A 23,373-nucleotide genomic window follows, 5' to 3' on the forward strand; every position below is an offset into this window, starting at 1 on the left:
TGATCTTAAACCATGACGGTCAGTTTGAGCATTTCATGCCCTCTTTAGTACCTTTCCTTAGGAAGATATGAATCCAGCTTACAAACACTGCCCTAGGTGAGCTTCATCCAGGATTTGGGTGAGCACAGAGGATGCATAACCTCTTGAGAGCCCTTACCATCCTTTGCTGGAGTTTGTGTAGTGCGCCATATTTGCTGGACCAGATAGGAGGGAATAGAAGGGGGAAAGCAGCTGATGTGCTATGGCAATAAACTAGCTGACCTGCTGGGGATTTTTCCTCCCTTTTTGTTCTTCTCCACTGTTGCTTAAATACATTAGCAGAGAGTCTGAGTTGGAGATGAAGAACAAATAGCTTTCCCCTTCCCTACCTCCTGTGTTCCATCACATGTTGTGAAGCAGCAGCCTTTGTGTCCAGGATCCTCCAGTGTGCTCATGGTTGGGCGCAGTCCTCTATCCACAGGCAGCTGGCACAGGGGATAGATATAGCCTTTGGTAGGAGCACAGCTGCGGTTTCCCTCCTCCTTGTTGTCCTTGGCTACTGTGAAGGAGCTATTGGCAACTTGCATAACTTGCAGCAGCTTTCCTAATAGCTCTGGTGATGTTGTTTTAGAGTAGTCTCCAAGATAACAGGCAGATTTTGTCCAGAGCAGCAGGATCAGCTGGAGATGGATGGAGGGAGTCTCTGCAAACAGAAGCTGCATCACAGCTTGGGACACAAACCAGCATCCTGCATGTTTTCTGCTTTGAGAGAGGAGCCATTTTCATGGGAGAGGGGAGGAAAAAAGTTTTTTTTTCCAAACTTTTGAAAACTTCATCTCTGCACTGACTTAGCCACATTGTGCCCTTGTCACTGCTTCCTCAGCAAGATGCTTCCCTGTCCTCTCTCTCTCATAAGGTGTTTTCAGAGCAACCTTCTGAATTAAGCTGTGCCAGTGTTGGAACAGGGTCCCTGAGCTGGACCCTCCTGGGGGAAAGAAGAGCCTGGGGCAGGTAACCGGGGCATGGCCCTGAGCCCATCCCTTGCTCTCTTAGGGAGTTGTGTGGTGGTTGTGTTAGGAAAGGGATTAGTGCTGGAGACTTCTTCTTCCAGCAGCTGGTTTCTTCATGCTGGGAATCCAGACTAGGGGCTAGATTTACTTGGGATTTAATTATGCATTTAATGGCAAAGCTGCCAAGAGCTGTCAGGTGGTTCTCCTTTTTTGTGTTTTTTTTTTCTTTATTATATTTCTCATGAATCTGAATAATATTTGCAAGAAATACTTCCAGAGTAATTTTATCAAACAACTTCATTATTGCCATAGGAATTTCAATGCAATTTGAATCTGGGACCAGTTCCACTTTGCAGTCTAGCTAGACAATGAGTTTTAGAGGTAGACACTGTATATCGTGTCCATGGCATGTATGTTGTGATGGTCTACTGAGCCTACTACTGTGACTCTGCCCATACTACCCAAGTGCCTATGCCGATGTCTTGTGTTTGCAGTTAATTAGGTAAGAGTTGATGATAATGAATAAAATCCCCTCTTTGCTGTGCTACACTATTAAAAGCGAGGCAGGCAGCGCATGCAGGTGAGCAACACAATGACAGCAGCTGATGTGGATGAGCTACATGAGAGCTGCAGCTATGTCAACCCCCCCTTATGAAATGAACTTCAGTGTTTATTTTAGCAGTGAGTTGCTCACCACTCAGCATCCTGAGAGAGCAAATGAAGTGTGCACGTAGCAGGCCTGCGTGGCAGTCCTTGAAGCCCATTGTCAGATTGATTACTTGAAGTGCCTTTGAAATCAAGTGCTGTGCAGTCAGCTCTAGATCATCTCACAATCATTTTTCATCTGCCAGTAAGTAAAACCATGGTCAATAATACAACTGGTTGAAAATGGGGAATCTATTCCGTTTTGTAAATCTAAACAGACCCCACCACCATCTTTTCCCTCTGCCCTGGAGTGCAATGCAGTCCTCATGGCATAAATAACAACTGCACCGATCTAATGGAATTGTACAAGAGCTGCTGTTGTGAATGCTGTAGAAACAAGGCTGGTGATACGTGGAGGAGCTAAGATCAGGAATAGAGCACAGGTTGAACCGACTGCCTTTTCTTTATCTGTCAGTGAAAATAATGCCCCACTATGTTTGTGGAAGCTTCCAGAAGTTTGTGACTGTTTGCACAGTGCTGAAGTGGCAGGTATCCACCTCTGGGCTTCTTCTGAGGCTTTTGCTTCCATCCCTTCCCAAGGCAGCTGTGGTGCTTGGTGAGCAATATGCTGGTGGCTAGGAGGTCTGCATGACCTGCGGCAGTCAGCTCTTGAGGGCACCCAGGGCATGCACTCAGCCACCCTTACTGTGGGATGGGACAGTGGCATGAGATCATGGAATCATACAATCTGGTTTGGGTTGGAAGGGACCTTAAAGCTCATCCAGCTCCAGCCCCTGCCACGGGCAGGGACCCCTTCCACTGGAGCAGCTTGCTCCAAGCCCCTGTGTCCAACCTGGCCTTGAACACTGCCAGGGATGGGGCAGCCACAGCTTCTCTGGGCACCCTGTGCCAGCGCCTCGGCACCCTCACAGGGAAGAGCTTCTGCCTAAGAGCTCATCTCAGTCTCCCCTCCGGCAGGTTAAAGCCATTCCCCCGTGTCCATTTTGCTTTCTGAAGTTTTCTCTATTGTTACGAATTGCTGGATAGCAGCACAAGGACAGGAGACCCAGAGAAGGAAGTTGCTTTGTGTTATCCCTTCTACAATCAGAATGGTTTCACATACTCCTGCAACACCTTATCTTTCTGCAGAGGACCTTGGGGTGTTATTTCCTCAAGGAAAGCTTACCAGGAGGGTGCGCTTCTGTGTGGGGCTCAACGAAGAACATGGGAGTCAAAAGCCCTTTCCAGAACTCTTGTAGGCTTGGAGAAATGGAGGCATCAAATGGCTCTCCCAGCACTGGGCTGTTCAGGTCAATGAGCAGCTTTCAATTCTCCACTTACGTTTCTCATGGTGGACATTTCAGATTTGCTTTACGTTATCTCTGCTTGATTGCTTTGGCTGGAAATCCACCTGGGCATGGCTCGGTTTAGGAAAAACCTGGGACCAAGGTAGTGACCTTGTCTTTAACCAGCACATGCTGTGGTGGCTGGTGTTGGATGCACACCAGACTTTCTGAGGCTGACATAGCAATAAACATTTGGGAAGTCCCTTTCATCTTCTTCCCAGCTGCAGCCTCTTGGGCCATCTCCCACTGCAGCAGAGCATGAGCTCAAGGATCATCTCGGGGGTTTTGGACAGGATTTAGGAAGGAAATTGGTTTGAGTCTCACTCCTCTGGCTTTGCACAGGGTGGCAAACCTGCTCAGGAGAAAATTGTCCGCTGTTGGATGAGTGTCTTGGGTCAGCCTGAGTGGGCAGAGCTCCCCTTACAGTTTGCATACAGCAGCCTGGGAGTTCTGCTCTAGGACAGTATCAGATTGGTGGGGTTGGGATTAGCAAATGCAGAATAATAAGGAATGCCATCCAGAGGGACTTCGACACGCTTGTGAGGTGGGCTGATGCCAACCTCATGGAGTTTAACCATGCCAAGTGCAAGGTCCTACACCTGGGTCAGAGCAATCCCAGGCACAGCTACAGGTTGGGCAGAGAAGAGATTCAGAGCAGCCCTGTGGAGAAGGACTTGGGGGTGTTGGTCGATGAGAAAATGAACATGAGCCGGCTTCAGTGTGCGCTCACAGCCCAGAAAGCAACCATATCCTGGGCTGCATCAAAAAGAGCGTGACCAGCAGGTCGAAGGAGGTGATCCTGCCCCTCCACTCTGCTCTTGTGAGACCTCACCTGGAGTACTGTGTGCAGTTCTGGTGTCCTCAACATAAAAAGGACATGGAACTGTTGGAACAAGTCCAGAGGAGGCCTCGAGGATGATCAGGGGACTGGAGCACCTCCCGTATGAAGACAGGCTGAGGAAGTTGGGGCTGTTCAGCCTGGAGAAGAGAAGGCTGCGTGGAGACCTCATAGCAGCCTTCCAGTGTCCCCCAGGGATGCTGGGGAGGGACTCTTCATTAGAGACTGTAGTGACAGGACAAGGGGTAACAGGTTAAAACTTAAACAGGGGAAGTTTAGATTGGATATAAGGAGGAAATTCTTTCCTGTGAGGGTGGTGAGGCACTGGAATGGGTTGCCCAGGGAGGTTGTGAATGCTCCATCCCTGGTGATGTTCAAGGCCAGGTTGGACAGAGCCTTGGGTGAGATGGTTTAGTGTGAGGTGTCCCTGCCCATGGCAGGGGGGGTGGAACTGGATGATCTTAAGGTCCTTTCCAACCCTAACTATTCTATGATTCTATAATAGCACTTGTCCCATATGCCGGGACATGTGGCTGGATGCTGCCCAGAGATAAAGACCACAGCAATTCCATTCCGCTCTGTCGTGGTTTAAAACCAGTCAGACAGCTTGTTCACTCACTCCCCCCCCCTTCTTGCCCTCCCCCCACTCCCGGAGGGACAGAGAGGAGAGTCAAAAAGAATGCAGCTCCCAGGGGTTGAGATAAGAACAGTTTAGTAACTAAGGTATAACACAAATCACTACTGCTACCACCAATAATAATAATGATAAAGGAAATAACAAGGGAAGAGAATACAACACCTCAGCACCAGCTGACCAATAACTCGCACCCCCCCACCCCGACCAAGCTCTGACCGATACCTCCTCCAACCCCGCAGTCTCCCCAGCCCTTCCGGCTAACTCCCAGTTACATCCTGGGCATGACGTGCTGTGGGATGGAATACCTCTTTGGTCAGTTTGGGTCAGGTGTCCTGTCTCTGCTTCCTCCCGGCTTCCCCTCCTCCCTGGCAGACCATGAGGCTCACAAAGTCCTTGGCCAAACCAAAACATCATTGTTATTAGCTCTGTTCCCAGGCCAAAAGTCAAAACACTGCACTGCACCAGTTACCAAGAAGGAGAAAAATGACTGCTACTGCTGAACCCAGGACACGCTCCAACAGATCTTACTTCAAAATAACATCAGGTGTTACAGATGTATCTTCAGACACAGAGAATAAAAATCTTAGATAATGTAGCTCAGGGTGAAATTCAGATTTTTTCCAGTGATTTGCAGTCAGTTCTCTGCCGTCTAAATATGGAAATGCTTTAGGATTGCTACAAAAAAAAATAAATGCTGAAGCTGTATCAGTTCTGCTGTGGTGCATTTTGGTGCTTCCTGCCCATAAACTACTGTGTTTTAATGATGCTTAGCAGTCAGGGTGGGAAAATATTCCTCAAATTCCTTATACTTTACTTTTTTAAAGCAATAAACTTGGGCCAAAAAGCACGGATGGAACTATGGAGCTGAAGCTGATTGTAATTCTTCCAAGTCAGCGTTACTTCCCCACTGCACCCTCCTCTTGTGCCACAGCAAAGTCTTTTTCCATGGCACTTGTGGAGCTTTCTTCGCACCAAAGCAGTGGGAAGCATTGACCCCTCTCCCCAGGCACCAGTGGCAGCGGGTTCTGCCTTCCTCCCTTGCCTCGCAGCTCCTCGTGCTTTCCTGACAAGGTCTGAGCAGGGCAGAGACCCCCTGGGACCTGCCCGTCCTGCGCATCCTGACCTCGCTATGCATGCGGCCAAGACGGGGATGGCGGCAGCGGCCGCTGTGCAGCTGCCCCTGGAAAGCCGGGCAGCAGCGAAGCTCCGCTGGATGAAATGGGTCCTCCTGATGGAGGCTCCGGCCACAAGCCCCGGGCCGCGGGCTCCTCCGCACGCAGCGCGGAAAGCGCCCCGGCCGCGGTGGCGGCGAGCGCGGCGGCTCCTCCCGCGCCAACCGGTCCCGAGCGGAACATCCGCGCCGCTGCTCCCCTCCCTGCTCCGAGGTGCCCGCTGCGCGCCGCGGGGCGGTGCGTGCCTCAGCGCGGGGTCAGCTGCTCGGCCTGCCGGGCCGTTCCCTGGGCCTTGGTTTGGGTTTCCTGGCTGATGCGCTTCACAGCGCACGGTGCCGCCGCCTTAACCAGTCTCTGGACAGCTCATAGGAACTTTAAGACTTCTTGTTTGTGTTTAATACTTGCTCCCTGGAAGAGCAAGAATCCCCTTTCCTTCCAGAGGGCTCCATGAACAACTACCACGCATGTTTTGAATTAGTCCAAATAGCCACTTTCTTTGCTTCACTCAGTTCTAATGCTCTCAATCAAGGCCATCAGTTCTGCCTTTCGAGCTGAAGTGGTGCAAGGTAAAGAATTTGCTTCTGTAATAGAATCCTCAGTAGGCACCGCATATCCTGCATATCGAATTCCATCTTCCACAAAACTGCTGCCATCCGTGTATAATTCCCAATCAGAATCATCTGGTGGTCTATCCTTTAAGTCTTCTCGACTGGAATAGACATGTTCAGGGGTCACCGAACAGCCACGTTCTAATTGTCCTTCTTCCTGCATGGAGTTCAAAAAGACTGCAGGCTTACTCAAGGTAGTTGTTTTCAAAATGACATCATCTTGTTCTGTCACAATCACTTGGTATTTCATCATGCTGCTAGGGGGTAACCAGTGACCCCCCTTTTGTTCTAAACCAGTAATTACCACGTGTGGAACATACACTGTTATTGCCATTCCCAAAGTTAATTTCGAGCTTCTTGCGTTAGCATCACTGTAGCAGCAACTGCTCGGAGACAAGTAGGCCATCCTCTGCTCACAGTGCCACAGTGCCTCGTTGTGTGGAGAACTACCCAACCGGTCTTTTCCAACTTCCTATTTTCTGAGTCAGCACCACTGATGCAAGATGTTGTCTTTCATGAACCAATAACTGAAAATCTTTGGTTACATCTGGACGTCCCAGTGCTGGTGCAGTCATTAAAGCCTGTTATTAAGTACAGAAATGCTTTCTGCTGTTCTGGGCCACACACAAAACCTTTTGGGCTCCATAGGGCAGCTTTGCTATCAGACAGTAAGTAATACACTATCCAGAGGCGACACCATCCGGCCATTCCCAGAAATGCTTGTAATTCACGGACATTTCCAGGCTCGGGAATGCTGCAGATCGCCTCTTCACGGTCTGTTCCCAGTTGTCGCTGCCCGTTTGAAATCTCAAAGCCCAGCTATATTGCAGTTTGGCTTGCTGTCTGAGCCTTGTTTCTAGACGCTTTGTAGCCATTTAGTCCAAGAAAGTTTGAAAGGTCTACTGTTACCTTGATACACGTTGGTCCCTCTTCTGCAGCAATCAAGATACCATCCATGTACTGTAGAAGCAGATGTCCAAGTTTAGGTTTTGTATCACTTTGCTTGCACTGTTCCAGCTGTTTTGCCAGCTGGTTACCGAAGATGATCGGACTATTCATGAACCCTGATGGCAATGCTGTCCATGGTAACTGTGGGTTTCGTCCTGTTTGCGGATTCTCCCACTTGAAAGCAAATAGTTTTCAGCTTTCCTCCTCTGCAGTGTACAAAAGAAAGCACCCTTTAAATCAAGCACTGTAAAGCACTGATGGTCCTCTCTTGATGCTGTGGAAAGCGTGTATGGATTTGCAGCTACAGGGTGTATGTCTAACTATTTGATATATAGCCCATAAATCTATATTTACCTGAAGGTTTCCTTACTGGTAAAACCAGAGTATTATATTCTGACCCACACTCTTCTAGAATCCCAACCTTTAAGAATTTACCAGTCAATTTCCCGATTCCTGGTCTAACCTCTGGCTTGATTGGATATCACTTGATCCTGTTTTTTCCCTGTTCTTTCAACTCTATTTTCACAGGTTGGGCTGTCTTTGGCTGACCAGGTGTGTCTGTACTTGACCATTGGTATAACAGCCTGATCTACTTCCTGTGGTATCTGTTCCTTAACTTTCTTCTGTTTCATCAGTATTTCCCCTGCCTTTGATTCTGGTACTTTTAAAAGAATCTCTCCTTTTTCGAACACTATTTGCACCTTTAATTTGGACAATAAATATCGCCCCAACAAAGGTATTGCAGTCTGGCTCATATAAAAATTAGTGTGCAAGTACCTTATTTCCAAATGTCAAGTCTAGGCTTGGCCTATTTTCTTGCTTCCCAATCGCTCCAATTGTACCGGCCATTTTATTTCCAGATTTCCCTTTGCAGGTGTTCAGAACAGAATATGTTGCACCTGTATCTACTAAAACTTCAACCTTATCATCTCCAGGCTTAATTATAACCAGAGGCTCAGCTGGGTTCCCCTCTGGGCTCTTCAGATGTCTGGCGTCATCATCTTTGCACCTTCTTGCCGACTTGTCTGTAGTTTAGGGCAGTCATTTTTCCAATGTCCCTTTTCCCTGCAACATCCATCCCTAGGGATGCATTAGGTTCTTGGTTCCAAAGTTTCTAAACCCTCCTGTTCCTCTAGCTCGCTCTCTTCCCTTTCCTACATTCCCTGTTAAAAGAGCTGTTAGTCTGCTCTCTCTACCTTTTCTTTTCTTTCTTTGCTCTTCTTCCTTTTCTTGATCATCCTAGAAGGCCACCAAGTTGGTCAGGCAGGATTTGCCCATAGTGAAGTCATGCTGGCTGTCACCAACCACCTCGTTTTTCACGTGCGTGCTTTCCAGGAGAATCTGCTCCAAGATTTTGCCAGGCACAGAGGTGAGACTGACTCGTCTGTAATTCCCCTTCTTGAAAATGGGGGTTATATTTCCCTTTTTCCAGTCATCGGGAACTTCTCCTGACTGCCATGATTTCTCAAATACGATGGCCAGCGGCTTCGCAACTTCATTCACCAGCTCCTTCATGACCCGCGGGTGGATCTCATCAGGACCCATGGACTTGTGCACATTCAGATTTTTAAGATGGTCTCGAACCAGATCCTCTCCTACAGTGGGCACAAGGTCTTCAGTCTCACAGTCCCTGCATCTGCCTTCCAAGACGTGGGTGGTTTGGTCATAGCCTTTGCCAGGGAAGACCGAGGCAAAGAAGTCATTCAGAACCTCAGCCTTCTCCAAATCCTGTGTAGCCAGTTCTTCTGAGAGCTTCTGGAGAGGGCCCACATTGTCCTTTGTCTGTCTTTTGTTAGCTACGTACCTATAGAAGCCTTTCCTGTTATCTTTCACATCCCTTGCCAGATTTAATTCTAACTGGGCCTTAGCTTTCCTGATCTGGTCCCTAGCTTCCTGGGCAACATCCCTGTATTCTTCCCAGGCTGCCTGTCCTCACTTCCATCTTTTCTAAGGTTTTTATATCATATATAAGGATTTTTTATAATCAGTGAGCTGCAGTCCCTGGGATCTCTCTTTTGGCAGCCTGGCCCCAGTCCCATCTGCTGCACTGCAGTGAGGAGCAGCCCTGTGGCTGCTAGAGCCGCCACTGCCCTGTGCAGGTCCTGGGCAGCCAGGGGCTCTGTGCCTCCCTCTCCTACCCCTGCCCTGGCAGTGGGGCTCAGTGGCACCTTGCTGAGTGCCACCTCCCCTCAGGTCCTGTCCTTCCCTGGGGTCACCCTGCTGAGTGGAGAGGGCTGCAGCCAAACCGGCAGCGCCGGGGCCGTGCTGCCGGCAGTGTGCTGGGCAGCAGCAGGTCGTGCGGAGCTCTCTGCACAAGGCTGGCTGCAGCGTACCTGAATGACACACTGCAGGAGATCAGTGACGGTGAGTAGGGGCAGTGCTGTGTGTGCTGGGGCTGGTGGGGCAGGGGACAGAGCCTGGGCAGCGTGCTGCCGTGCCCTGTCCTGCTCCAGGGAATATCTCAGGGGCATTTGTTGTAATCCTGAGCGGCAGCTTCCAGGTGATCTGTTTGTCCCACCTGGCCAGGGGAAGGGATGGCTGGGGCTGGCATGGTCTGGAAGGGATGCCTGCAGGTCTCTGCACATCAGCAGGTTCCAGCTCTTCTCTCTTTCCTTCTGTTGCAGACCAACAGCTTTTGGAAGAAGACAACAAACTCCAGGTCTTGCCCCTGGCAGTTCAGACCATGCACATCCTGAGCTGTACAATGGTGTGGCCAAGATGGGCATCGTGGTTACGGGCGCTGTGCAGCTGGCTCTGGAAAGCCAGGCAGCAGCGAAGCTCTGCTTAAGAAAATGGCTGGTGGAAAATGTTGCCTAAATGCTTTCTTAGGTCCCCAGTAGGACAGATGCATTAAAGCATTGTTACTGTCCCCTGTTCCTCCAAACAAAGTCAACCTGAACAAGAGCAAGCAGGGAGATCCTCACCAACACTCTGAAACACTCTGTCCTCAATACCATCATGAGTGCGGTTCTCAGCCCCTTGCAAGGCAGTCCTCCCAGCAGGAGTTGAGAAGCTGCTCAGTGCTTCTCAGCAGAGGCTGCCAAGGGCTGCAGCAGCAAACATACCCTAGTAGAATGATAACACATCCTCAAGGGGTCTGGGAAGCAGCAGTGTCATGGCGTGACATGACCCAGTTCCTCATCTCTGGCATCTGCAACAAGGACAGAGACACCACAGCAATACTTCCTTGTTAGTAACCCAGGAGCAATGATTGAGATGCTTCTGTGTCAAATGAACATGGCCCAAGCCTTTATTCACACAACCAATTTAACATTTCCTTGTTTGTCAAGTTCCGCAATAGCCAGTTCTTTCAAGATTTGTATTCTTGAGTCATTGGCTTTCATATTCATCTTGTTCATCTCCAAAACACTCAGTGCTCCTCTATAAGAGAAAAGCAATTATTTAGCAATACAGGGTATCAAACATCAGCTCTGGCAGAAAAAGGCTGAAAAGAGCATTCTATTTCCTGAACTACTTTTGCAAGTACTCTGTAAATCTCAGTTTATTCACATTTTCTGTCCTACATCAAACTGAGAAGTCATTTGCTAATCCAACCCCTGGGCTAAAGACACAATTCCTGAGTTTAAATTTCCTTCATTTTAACATCACCCTGCAAGAAACCTGCAGCGCACATGCCAGAGAGGACTCGGGCTCAGAAGGTGGGAGGGGAAGTGCACAGGTGACTTAAATCAAATTATGAAGTTATAATATAGCCATGAGGGGTTAACTTAGCTGCTTTTGTTTAATTTGAAAGGGCTGAATTTCTTTACAGCTTATGAAATTCTTACTAATGGCTTTAAGTCTTATCTGTTCTTGTTTACAATGAAGTGGTTCAATAACTCCCTGTACAAAAATAACTCCCTGTACAAATTGTTCAAGTCTGATAGTTTAACAGTACTTCTGATAGTTCTTGGTACAGTCAGAAGTATTTCCTCAATGGTTTGAATTGTGATTCTAAAAATAGGGTTTCTTCAGAAATCAGACTTTCGTTGCTTTTTAAGAAACCCCTAAAATGAGTCTAAGGGCAGATTATTCAGCAAAAGGAAGGAGAAAAGGATGATACTCCCCCCAAACCATCACTGTACCTGCAGACTCAACAAAAAATCATATATTTTGAGATTTGATGTGGAGTAACAAATTTGGTTTGTCAATGACTAGTTGGTTGTTCTGTTTTTTTTTTTTCATTTGTTCCTTTTTAAAGCATTAGGAAAATTCAATTCTATAGGAAGGGATGAGCTATCTCTGTAGTAACTGCTATTTCTGCAGTAAGACTGGTACACCCTTTCTTCCAGACCATAAACACAACAGTAACTACTTCAATCCCATCAAAAGCAAGGAAAACTCCCAGAGACATGGGAACTGTATGTGGAATGTAACTAAGGGGTCAGTTTTTTTATATTAAAGTCTAAATTCTTCATGTAAAAGCAGTAGCTACTAGTGCTTGAGAGTGAAAATGTTCAGTGAATTTACTGAACATCACAGGCTGTATGTTTCATAAATAACAGAGAAACTGTATGGAGGTCTCAACCTGTTCCTCCTTACTATGAGATTTGCCCCTCTGGTACTCAGGGTTAATACAGCTTTTATTTGTCAGCTGAAGTTATTTACAGTATCTGCCTTTTCCAAAGGTAAAACAGTTGAATTCATTACTCCCTGATTCTAGATGGTAACTTGGTATGTTTAAATAGTACAGAACTATAGGAGTTCAATATTAGAGATGGAGGTCTTTAGAGAGTGATATTATCATAAAGCTTACCTCCTGGGGCTGGGGTGTGGGGAGATTAGTAAAGGGGGGGAAAAAACAACAGGAAGATTATTCCTTCAGCACTTACCTTCAGTTGAGGCAGTGCTTGTAGATCTTGAATAAGATGGCTAAAACCAAACAAGATAATATCATGATTGTTGGAATTTTGTTTAGAGATTATTTTTTACAAGTTCATTTCTGCAGAAGTAATTACATTTTACCACTGGATAAACAAGGATCTTGCAGCCACTGAAGTCAGCAGTAAAATCTCAGGCATTAAAGAAACCCTGCCTTCAAATAAAAGGTAAGCTTAAACTGGATACAGAAGGATTTATATGCAAGTCAGATGAGCCTCTTCAGCTTTCTCCTTTGCATTCCAGTATGGATCTAGCTGAAAGCCCGGCACATGCAGCAAAGGAAAAAGATGGCTTTCCTATTCTCAAGCAGCCTTCAGAGGCTGACAGCTCTGATGAGCTGAAGGTAGCTGTATCTAACTCCCCATAGCCAGAAATACAACACAGATGAAAAAATACCAGAGTCCCTTTGCGACATTTTGCCATTCTTTCTGCCTTTCAGAGAGCATCTTCAAAACATAATGATGACATAGGGACTGACATCAATTAAACAGGCCTCAATAGATGCAGAATACAGCTACATTTTGCACTGGTTTAAGACATCTGTATGTGTGCGTGAGCATTAAGTAAAAGACAGACATTGAGAGATTGTATCAACATAAGAGAAGATATTTACAAACAGATAGTGAATGAAGTTGTGAGATGCTGGACAGCTTTCCTGTCAGCCAACTGTGGCAATAAAGAGACAGAAAGCAAGGAATCCTGTGACAGAGGAGTAGTGGGCAGTGAAAAGACATGTAGAAAAAGCTAAGGTCGATAATTATACTCTATTAACCTTCTTAAAATTTTGCTTTTAATAGGAGTCACAGACCAAACCTTTGCAGATAATTATATCAGAAGTTTGTGCTTTGAGTAGCTTTGGGAGAATATCTGACATTTTAACAAGCATTATTTTCTATGTTCTGCTTCATTACAGTTAGAATATATTTATTGTTCCTCATATTCCAAAATGTATTTAGTATTTTACATGAAATTAGATTTCTCTACATTTTGATATATGTTGGTTTGAATTAATTAAATTCTTTACTCCCACCCAAAGGCTTCTTATATAACGCATTAACAGAACAATAGGATCAAGAAGAGCAATCAACTACCTCTCTGAAAAGAAATGTAAACGTATCCCAGTTAAAAGGTAAGGGGAACAAAGCCTTCCATCAAAGCCAATTTTTTCTTTGTGGATAATTTAATTGTAACAAATAATAAAATTAATCAACATCGAATAAAAATGAAAAGGTTTGTTAGAAACTTTAGTCCCATTTCTGGAAAAGAAAAAAAAAGTCCATTCATTGGAGAGGTATTAATACAATACCCTTCCAACTTCAGATGGGCTACACTCAGGTTTAATGGTTTCTGGAATATAGACATGCTTGGCCTCATTACCTCTTCCACTAGCAATTCAACAGTTTGGGAGGTTAACTGCAGTGCTGCAGCCTGTTCTTCTGCTGACAGGGGTAAGCACTAGGAAAAACAAACAAACAAACACAGAGAACTCTGAAACTTTCAGTTCCTAGGGTGATAATATTTACAGAAGAACTCAATGTTTGTGTAGCCCTTTCCTTAAGGAAACTAACAGTAGATTCCTACTTGCCTTCAAATGAAACAAAATCTACAAGCAAAGTATTTCTGAAAAATCCAACCATAATATTCCTTTAACATCAGTACTATACATGATTCAACAGAAAGAAGAAAAATTATTCAGTAAGAACTAGTATTTCACTTAAAGACCTGAGTTTCTCCATCACAGTTTAATCCATCTTTGGTTTAGGATATATACAAAGTTCACGAAAATCTTTATCTAAAAAGTCTAAATAAAACTCAAGAGACAAAAAGTCTTCCACTTTAACAAAGTCCAAATATGAAATTATTCTTGGCAGCGTAACCTTGGAACCCAGGCAGAGAAAATATCTTTCCTTTCTGTGGCATAACTACTGTCTTTTAAATCATTATAGAGTACATTTTATCTATAGAATTTACCAGTAACCTCTTGAGCTTTTGGCAGATTAAACACAACCTTGAGGTACTGTCATTAGAACATTTTAGCGAGAGCTGAGATCTGGGAATACATTTCAGTCACACCAGTTTTGTCTTTGCCACTAGACTATCAATTAGCTTTTTTGATCTAAATCCCCATATTTGTAAAGGGATGGAATTAATGCTTTCACAACCTCTTCGAACCTGTGATGAACCAGTGCCTGGAGACCACTTACACAAATGTTCTGTTTGTTATTGCCTTTTTTTTAATAGGCATTATACTGAGAAAAACATACTTTGTACTAGAAGCAGTTCCACTGCAAATGTTACAGTGTGTTGCCTTTAACTTACTTTAGACAGCACAAATGCATTTGCCACTTAAAAGCTTCTTTGCCTTTTGAAATTGTTTTCTCTGTCCAATTTCTTTAAGGTGGCTACTTAAAACTATGTCAGTATAGAACGGGGACGCAGATGTGCACAGAGGCATGAGTTGCTTTGAAACTAATTCAAACGTGTGTCACACCATTATCATGGAATCATTCTGGTTGGAGAAGACCGTTAAGGTCATCAAGTCCCAGCGTTAACCCAGCACTGCTAAATCCACCACAATATAAGCCAATGCCTTAACTGCAAAAGGTATTATAACAAAAAGTCTGAAGAATGATGGTATTACTTCACCTCCAAACTGCATACCACTAGCTTAACTGTCGAGTGATGAATCAGGCTTGTGTTTTATCAAAAAAAAGCTCCAGTCTTGCAAACATTTCTTCTGGTAAGCTTACTTTCTAAAAGCCTTCTAAGAGTCTTCACATGTAACAGTTTCCAATGCAACTACTTAGGTCTATGTAAGGGTTACACAGACACATGTTCATTTACATGAGTGAGACACAAGGGATTAAAATGAAAATACTACCTCAAGACCAGCATGTTGCTTTAACACCCGAACTATCTTCATTGTGTTCACTAGAGCAGCACAGATGCTCCTGATGGATTCTCTCTGCTCTGTGAAAACTTTTTTCATCTGCATAGACAACGTTTTGTAACGAGATTTCACCACGGCAATTTCTTCCAAGAGAGCAACTGGATTTTCCTATGTAGAAATTAAAAGTATATTTAAACTATGTAAGAAGAGAAAATTAAGGTGGCCCATACAAATTAAAAATGTAGGCATTAGGCCACTAAAATATAACATTAAATGACCCTTTACAATAAAAAGTGTAGCTGAGAGGATGTTTCATCTATACATTTAATCTTTCATAAGGAGAAATGACAGTGTTAATAAAACAGGATAAGTCTGTGGTTCCACAACAAATACAGGAGGATGAGTTTACTGTGTTGGTGAATTTTAATGGTTTGTCTGGAATAAATCTGGGACTTCTAACTAAAAAGATTATTTTCCACTACATGTAACAATATACACTGATACAAGGACTTACTTATAAAATCCTTTATAGGATGCCACTTATTTTCTTCCTATCATCTCTCCCTCAAATCTGAATTTAGTCATTGCTCATAAGGAAGATTATCTTTGATCTCAAAGCAAGGGTGTGTTTTAGCTCAGACTGGAATCTGTCTCTCAAATTTAGGTGTTAACTCTGCTACTCATTTCTCAAAGCAGAACATGGGAGAATTTCATGATACCAAGAAATCAAAGGGGTTTTGTTGGTTTCTGCACTGAATTCATATTGTCAGTTATCTTGATATACAAAACAGGAAAGATCTTATAACAAGAGCCTAACAACTAGATAAAAGAACAGCCATGTATATTTTAGGATTAAAGAAAATTACCCATTTATTACCAACTTCATACAAAATGCAATAAAATCTATAAATTTAGTCTGAAAATACTACCTCTGGTGCCAGATCATCAGGAAGACCTTTCAATATTTCAAACTCCAGTCTGTGTCGAATATAATCCAGGTCAGATTCTGCCTTCTGGAACTAAAATATTTCAGATCAGCCACAGTATGTTAAAAAACAAAAATTGCAGACAACCCCCAAATGTTTGCCTTTCCAGTATTTCAGGAAAGCAGAAGCCAGATGCCTCTGTTTTAAAGGCTTGTGCACTATACAAGTAAGTTTCTATTCCTCCAATCCATTCCATTAGCTAATGTCTGCCAATTATACTGACACACTTCTAGCTTAAAAAATAGAAAGCAATAAACTTTCAGGCTTGACAAAACCTCTCACATGTAAGAATTACATGTGCACACACGCACTTCTATGAATTTTACCCTCTTTCTAACCTAAATGTCCCAATTGTTCTCTTTGCATCAGTACCTTTTTTCTGCAGCTCCCCAAAACACATGAAAACATTTCCACCTCCTCCTAATTTACATGCCTTTGTAATGCCAAATGTCTCAGGATGAAGTTTTTAGGTACTAGACCAAAGGGCCAAGTTCTATCAATAGAAAGAATTTGATCTTCATTGAATGCAGGAGGTGTTTGATTTTTTTTTTTCCCTCCTGAGATATTAACATATTTTCCATCCTTTTTTAGAGCTTTGTCTTGGCTAGTTGCTTTTCTTTCCAAACCCTAAAAGTCCTGTTAGCAAAACTTCAATACTCAGTTACTTAGCAGAGATTATGTACATGTGTTCAGGATCCAAGCATATCAACAGAGATATTATTAATTATACCAGGAATGCATTCTCTCAGATGATTATAATACATTTCATTATTCCCCAATAAATTAGATTGACAAATAGATAATAAAATTGGTAACATCACATTTCTTTCCATGGGATAAACAAGCCACCAGAGAATTATCTAGTTGCCTTGTAAAACAGTCTGCTGATAGCATTATTGCTTAATTAATTTTAGTCTGCAGTTTTAATATTAAGGACTTCTGCTTTAAAGAAAGGCAGTTTTCCCAGTTCACAAACAACTCATGAATTTTTTAGCATCACAATTTAGTGATTGTACAATCACAGAAGAGACACTGATGAAAGCAAGTTAAAAACAGTTGTAATTTACTTCACTTAGTTTTCACTAGTTATCTTGCGGTTAACCCTGAAGTCATCATTACAACTCTCTTAAGGATCACAGTAGGGCTGTATTTATTGAGTGTATCCCAAAGTACTGACTGGCAGAGCTGTAGAGGCAGCTAAAGTGCCAAGTTTCAGTAGTGTTTGGATGTAGCCTCTAGTCAGACCAAAAGGATGTTTATGTTTTAAACATCAGCCTTTGGATCCACCTTCAGGAACTGCCACTAATACCTTTGAGAATCTGGAACTTGAGATAGCCTGAAGGAATAGTGCTCGATCCAAGGTACTGTACAAGTAAAACCCCCTTTCTGATGTAGTGAAAAATGTATGATTTTCCCTAAACATATGCACCTTCAGTACATTGTCAAATAATAGTTTAAGAAAAGGCAAATAAATCTAGTAAAGACCCTGAGTACCTCTAACTGAAAGGGAAAGCTGTCCCTGCTATGCCCATAACTTACCATCTGCCTAACAGAATTCCTTCCCATCTATGCCCCCAAACCCAGTTATGATAAAATGCAAGAATAAAACACTTTTTATTACACTATGTATTTTTAAAGAGTCATGAGGGATTTTTTTCCTAACTGCTCAATCATTTATGTTCTCCTCCACTAGCAAACATTTTTAGGTTTTCATTTCTAGAGGCAGGTACCCCCAAAAGATATTTTGCTTTTCTCCAACTTCTCCATTTGATTACTCTTTGGAAAAGCAGTTAATTATTTTAGGCGAAAGCAGACAATGAAGATGGGCGCCTTTCAAATTTATCCATAAGATTCTATTCCTGAAATGCTCAGTGTTGGTAATTTGAGATTTACAGAAAGACAGTAAGGCACTAATATCCTGCTACTACAATTCAAGGCACTGAAAATGGAATGTGAAGCTGAATGCTTATCCACCACATGGCTGTAATTTTAACATTTGTGCTTAATGGAAACACTAACACAGTTCAGTATCACTGCTTTCTCCCAAAAGTATATTCTAAAAGAAACAATATTTATTAACAGCAATTTCAAAACATGCTTAAAAGGACTACCACATGCAGTTTTAGGGAACATACCCCTGCAAAAACATCACCTTAATGTTGTAGGGTAGGACCATTCCTATGATGAGTACTGTACAGCAATCACACAGAAAAAGCAGGTTTTGAAATGTAAATTTGTAATTTACTCACAGGCTTAGGAAAAAAAGTGTCAGAAACCGTGAGGTGAGACTCTGCTTTCAGATGCTTTGACAATACTATTGCACTGCTAGCTGTGAAGTACAGTAGTGCAATAAAGTCAGAGCATTCGTTAGCAGCAAGAATTCTGTACGAGTCATCAGTAGACTCAAAATATGTACCTGAAAAAACAGGTTGAGTCAGATAGTGGTTTCTGTGGATCAGGGAGAATTGGATAAGGTTAATGTTCACCAAATACTAAGACACACAAAAACTCACATATTTCAGGGCATTATTATTATTCATAATCCCCCTCATGCCACTGACCAACAGGAGGGGAAAACTACCCAACAGATCTATCAAAAACTCCATTTCAAACCATCTGGTGCTCTTTTAACTGGAAACTACAATTCTGAGTTTATTTATTAAATCTGTCTCACAGAAAACAAAGATTCTAAACTGCTCTCAGACAGATGTTATTAAACTGCATTAGAGGGAACACTTTCTGGATACCAGAGTTTATTCTTTGCATTTGCAAGTGTTGAATCACTTTAAAATGCACAGACACACACTCATTTCCCAACACTGTGGATGTACTTTACCACTGAGGCTACCAGATGGATGTCAGAGCACCATGGGGGGGGGGGGGGGGGGGGGGGGGGGGGGGGTGTGTGTGTTTCATAAATCTCAATAAAGGTGTTTCTTTTTAACCAAACAGTAACTTTACATAAAAAGTTGGAGAACTCTTAGGGTTTCGAGGTGCAAAGACTGTTAACAACAAAATGCAAAAAAGCAGTGGGATGGAGCGGAGAGAGATGGATGGTTGCTGATGCACATAGAGCAACAACTTGTGCCAACTCCACACCTGCAACATTTCTCCAGAAACCACCACAGGAAATAAGAATGCTACACAGTGTTCTTTCCTCTTTGTAGGGCACTTACTTCCAAGGAAAAACACACACAGGAATGATGGTATTTGTAATTAAAAGACCAGTTAATGCTTCCCCTTGGCAAATAACTAGAAGACAATGAGTGCAAAAACAAAACAAAAGAAAACAAAACAAAAACCTGGCAATCCCATTCTACAGTTGTTTTGAGCACCACCTTCTGGACTCAGACAGTGGCTTCTGACTTCTAACTATAATAACAGTAATAATGAGTAACGTAGATAGCATTGCTGGCCAATGCCCTTTTAACATTGCACTGCTTTTTGTGCATGATCACTAGTAGTACAACATAAAAAGGGCACTGGACAGACACCACTCGAAGAAAAAAGTAGGTCCACTATACCAAAACCACAGGGACAGAAAGTAACTGAGTTGCTCTGAATGAAGCACTCCCAGCTCATCTGACGCTTTATCCATTTGCTGTCACGTTTTACTAAATGGGTGTCCACAAAATTTCTCTCAGTGCAGACTGCCAAAGTGCATACTGGAAGTCACCAGCTCAGGGTATGAAGTCCTGAGCATTAAAGGTTAATGGAATGCTTGTACACAAGGATACATTTGTCAGCAGTAACTACCATCTACTGTATTTTCAGGGGAGGCCTGACTGTGTCTGTTGAAGCTGTTGGAAAGGTCTCCAATCTCAGCTGCCTTCAAGGAACACTTGTGCAGCACAGTCTCCGGTGCCTAAGTCCCAGTATTCTTAGTTAAAGTGTTAATAAGTCAGCTTTACAATATTTTGCATAATGAAACTCTGTAGACGTCATGGTTCATTCCACTCTGGTTATTGTACTTTGAGGAACAGTCTCAAATAACCATTGATTACCTAGTGTTTTCATATACATTGTCCTTTATAAGCTCCTACACATTATTTTATCCCTAAACTGAACAAAAAGACTAAACCAAAGACTAAAAGAAAGCTTCCCATGACATGCATGTCAAAACCTCCAGGGAAATAAGAAGTGCTATTTTATCACACTTCTGTGGAGATAGCTGACTTTCACAGGAAATCCAGGAAGAGGAAACAATAAGCAGAAGGAAAAGCAAGCGACACAAAGCTGTGATGTGAGACATAGCTGCCAATGTACATATTCTGATTAAGTTAAACAATGATGAAGGGGAATATTACACTTTGGGATGAGGTTTGTATATAGGAAATTAGTAAGTGAAACTGTTTGAGATGTATTTAAGGAAACACACTTTTTTTGAAAACAAACCAAACTAAACCAGATGCAGACACAACTGCCTTGTGCCACCCGCAGTTTCAGTGGAAGAAGGCAGCCAGGGATACCATCTTCCACCATCTGAATGAAGAATTAACACAAGAATCAAACAGAAAAATATCAGACTAACGGAGTGAAATCAAAATCAATTTCTTTTTCAAATGGATTACCCAAAGATCTGGGGTAGTCAGAAGAGGGTGAAAGACCAAGCTGTAGTCTCCACGCTTTTGGAAATCGCTGTGTGCCATCTGTGTGGATAATAGACCCAAACAAGCTCTCCACCTTGAAGTAATCTGTGCAATAATCATATTGGTCTACTCATAAAGTAGATCATTAAGACAATGTCCCACTACAGTCTTCTTCCACTATTATATATAAAAAAACCCTGCTAACTTTATGTGAGCACAAATACCTCCCTGACTATTTACATGACCTAAAATGAGAATTGCTTGAAAGTAAGACTTTCAATAACACACATAAATAAACTATAATGTTAAATAAATAAATACCAACATCTACCTAGGTATCTCTAAGTAGATTTCTAAATTATTCTTGCTAAACTAGGCTTTTAAATAAATAATACTAATAAAAGATATGGGGAGATCGAGTTTACACTATGGGCAAGGCTGAGGTTTTGAATTTGAAATTAGAATAACTTCAGAGCTCTGACAGGAATACAGTATGTCCCTGAATTAAAATACTGTCTACTATTACCACTCTACATACTCAGTGTGATGACTGCAGCTGAGTAGCCAAAGAGGAAGAAAAATAACCCCCACCTCCTCAAAAGCATGGCTTCTTAAAGCAAAAGCAAGACAAGACACACCACCTTGTTTTTAAGGTGCGGTAAAACTGAGAATTAGGCAGGACAGTTTGAAATCTCTGCTCTTTCAAATAATGCAGGTATTCTGGTGTTTATTCAATTGTTACTTTTTATTTCTTAACAGAAATAGAATCACAGAATAATTTAGGTTGGAAAAGACCTTTAAGATCATTGTGTCTTATGTTGCAGAGATGTGCAGGTCACCCTGTGAGTGACAAAGGCAGAACTAGCTCATGTTTAGACAACTTTCAGCCAATTGCTTCTTTGCAGGCAACAAACACTTCCCTGGCTCCCAACTGAGCTTTAATACTCACACTGTGCTGGAGAAGTGACACTAAACTAAGTATGTTTAAACACAGGAGCACTGAGCTGCACAGCAGTTTTGTGTATTAAGGTCTAGTGCCCATTAGGTTAAGGGATAATGTGGATATAAGATATTCCCCGCCGTGTTTTCCCAGCATTCCTCCTATTATTTTCTCTTGAATAGTCTGCTTTGGTTACGTTACTGTGTACAGGTAACAATTAGGAATCTATTAACCTCATTTTGACTTACTTCTTAATGAGAATGTGAAACCAAGATTGCCAGAGGATAAAAGAAAAAAACAACACAAAAATCTCTATTGTGCTGTTTGTGTTTGTATTTAATAACGCACCTTTTTCTCCATGAGGACACTTGTAGTTTATCAATTAAGTCTATCAATTAATTAAACTTATCAACTACATAACACTGCTGCTACTACAAATGACAAAACTTTTGTTAAGTTTTCAAGCAAAAACAAAAGGAGCACCATAGTTTGGAGAACTATGGCAGTACCAGCATTTTAATTTATATAGGGTTTAGGAACAGAAAATACCTTATCAGTTAAGGACTGGATGCATAAAACATCCCTGAAGCTTTTTAACTAAAACAAGAGTGTAAACTAATTACATTACACGGAAGGAAAAACGAAGATCAGGATTTGGAGGAGGCCACAAGGAACTTAGCTGTTTGAAGGGACGGCTTTCCAGTGCCTCCCAACATGCGAAAGCACAGCAGAGTTTGTGGGGCTTTTTTACTATTATTTCGCTTGTCCATGAGCGGCACAGGCAGAAAGGCGGTTATTACACCACGCAGCTCAGTCTTGCCCCCAGGGGCTGGCTCCGAGGAAGCTGAGCGCTGGAGCCGCCCTCTCCCCGGGACCGTCCGCGGCCCGCTCCTCACACGCCCCTCTCCTCAAGGTGCCGCAGCGCGGCCATGGGGGAGGCTCCCCGGCTTCGCTCCTGCCGCCGGCCCCGCGGACCTGCCCTGCTCTACCTGCCCCGCTCTACCTGCCCCGTCCTCCAGGACGGAGGTAGAAGCGGAGCCCCAGGCACCGCCGCCCCCGGCGGGCAGCTATCCCGGCGGTAAGCCATCCCACCGCCCCGCTTCCCCCCCTCCCAACCGGGTACGAATGAAACAGCCCAGAAGCCTCTCCTCCCCCGACACCCCCGCGGGGAAAATGGTCCAGCCCAGGTGAGAGCTCCACCCTCACCCCCCGCTGAGACAAAATGGATTCGTCCGGCAGCGCTCAGCTCCACACCGCCCCCCCCACCCCGCCGCGACGGGGAAATGAAGCAAACGGGACGGGACCGGACCGGACCGGCCGGCGGTAAACGCGCCCGGGACTGCGCGGAACCCGCCCCGCTCCAGGTGAGCGGGAAATGGCCAGGCCCTGCCCCCGCGCCGAGGGGGTGAATGGAGCGGCACAATCAAGCCCCGCCCCGCTCGGGGAGGGCCGGGGTGGGGGTGGGGGTGGCGGTGGTGAGCAGAATGGACCGGCCCGGCCGAACTTGCCCGACCCGAGCTGCGGGCGGCGGGCGCCCCGTCGAGGGCGGCGCGGGCTCCGCTCAGGCCCGGATGGGGCGCGGGCGCGGCTGGGGGCAGAGCGGAGGGCGGCCGCACTGCCCTCGTGCCTCCGGCCGCGCCCGCGCTCCGCTTTCCCACCTCCATCAGGCGGCAACCCGGTGCCTTCCGAGGCGCTCCCGCCGCTGCCCCGCCGGCCCCCGGCCCGGCCGCCCCTCATCCCGGCCGCCGCCCGCACTCACCATGGTCTCGAGCCTGGTAACCGCCGTCTCCATGTTGAATAGTTGACATTCCTCAGGCGGCGGCGGGGAGATCCCCACCCCCCGCTCCTCAGGGTGGGAGAGCCGGCGGCCCCCATTGGGCAGCTGTCACTCGCCGCTCGTCTGT

At 44.3% G+C, this 23,373-nt stretch overlaps 1 protein-coding gene across 2 annotated transcripts; it reads right to left on the reverse strand.

Annotated features, from left to right (window-relative positions):
• Positions 1 to 10,403: 10,403 nt before the first annotated feature.
• Positions 10,404 to 23,372, reverse strand: SKA2 (spindle and kinetochore associated complex subunit 2). Of its 2 annotated transcripts, XM_057409741.1 has the most exons (6): positions 23,229 to 23,372; positions 15,884 to 15,973; positions 14,946 to 15,122; positions 13,442 to 13,519; positions 12,016 to 12,055; positions 10,404 to 10,564 (listed from the first exon to the last, which is right to left on the reverse strand). In XM_057409741.1, the coding sequence occupies exons 1-6, from the start codon at positions 23,259 to 23,261 to the stop codon at positions 10,554 to 10,556; spliced, it is 429 nt and encodes a 142-aa protein (XP_057265724.1). In that variant the 5' UTR covers positions 23,262 to 23,372; the 3' UTR covers positions 10,404 to 10,553. The 2 variants fall into 2 exon arrangements, with proteins under 2 accessions (XP_057265724.1, XP_057265804.1); XM_057409821.1 differs by lacking the exon at positions 15,884 to 15,973 and having other exon boundaries at positions 23,229 to 23,354.
• Between the last annotated feature and the right edge of the window lies 1 nt (position 23,373).

The sequence above is a fragment of the Pezoporus wallicus genome, unplaced genomic scaffold (genome assembly GCF_028554395.1).
Source record: "Pezoporus wallicus isolate ANWC-B61680 ecotype Strahan unplaced genomic scaffold, APGP_CSIRO_Pwel_v1 contig_8269, whole genome shotgun sequence".
NCBI lineage: Eukaryota > Metazoa > Chordata > Aves > Psittaciformes > Psittacidae > Pezoporus > Pezoporus wallicus.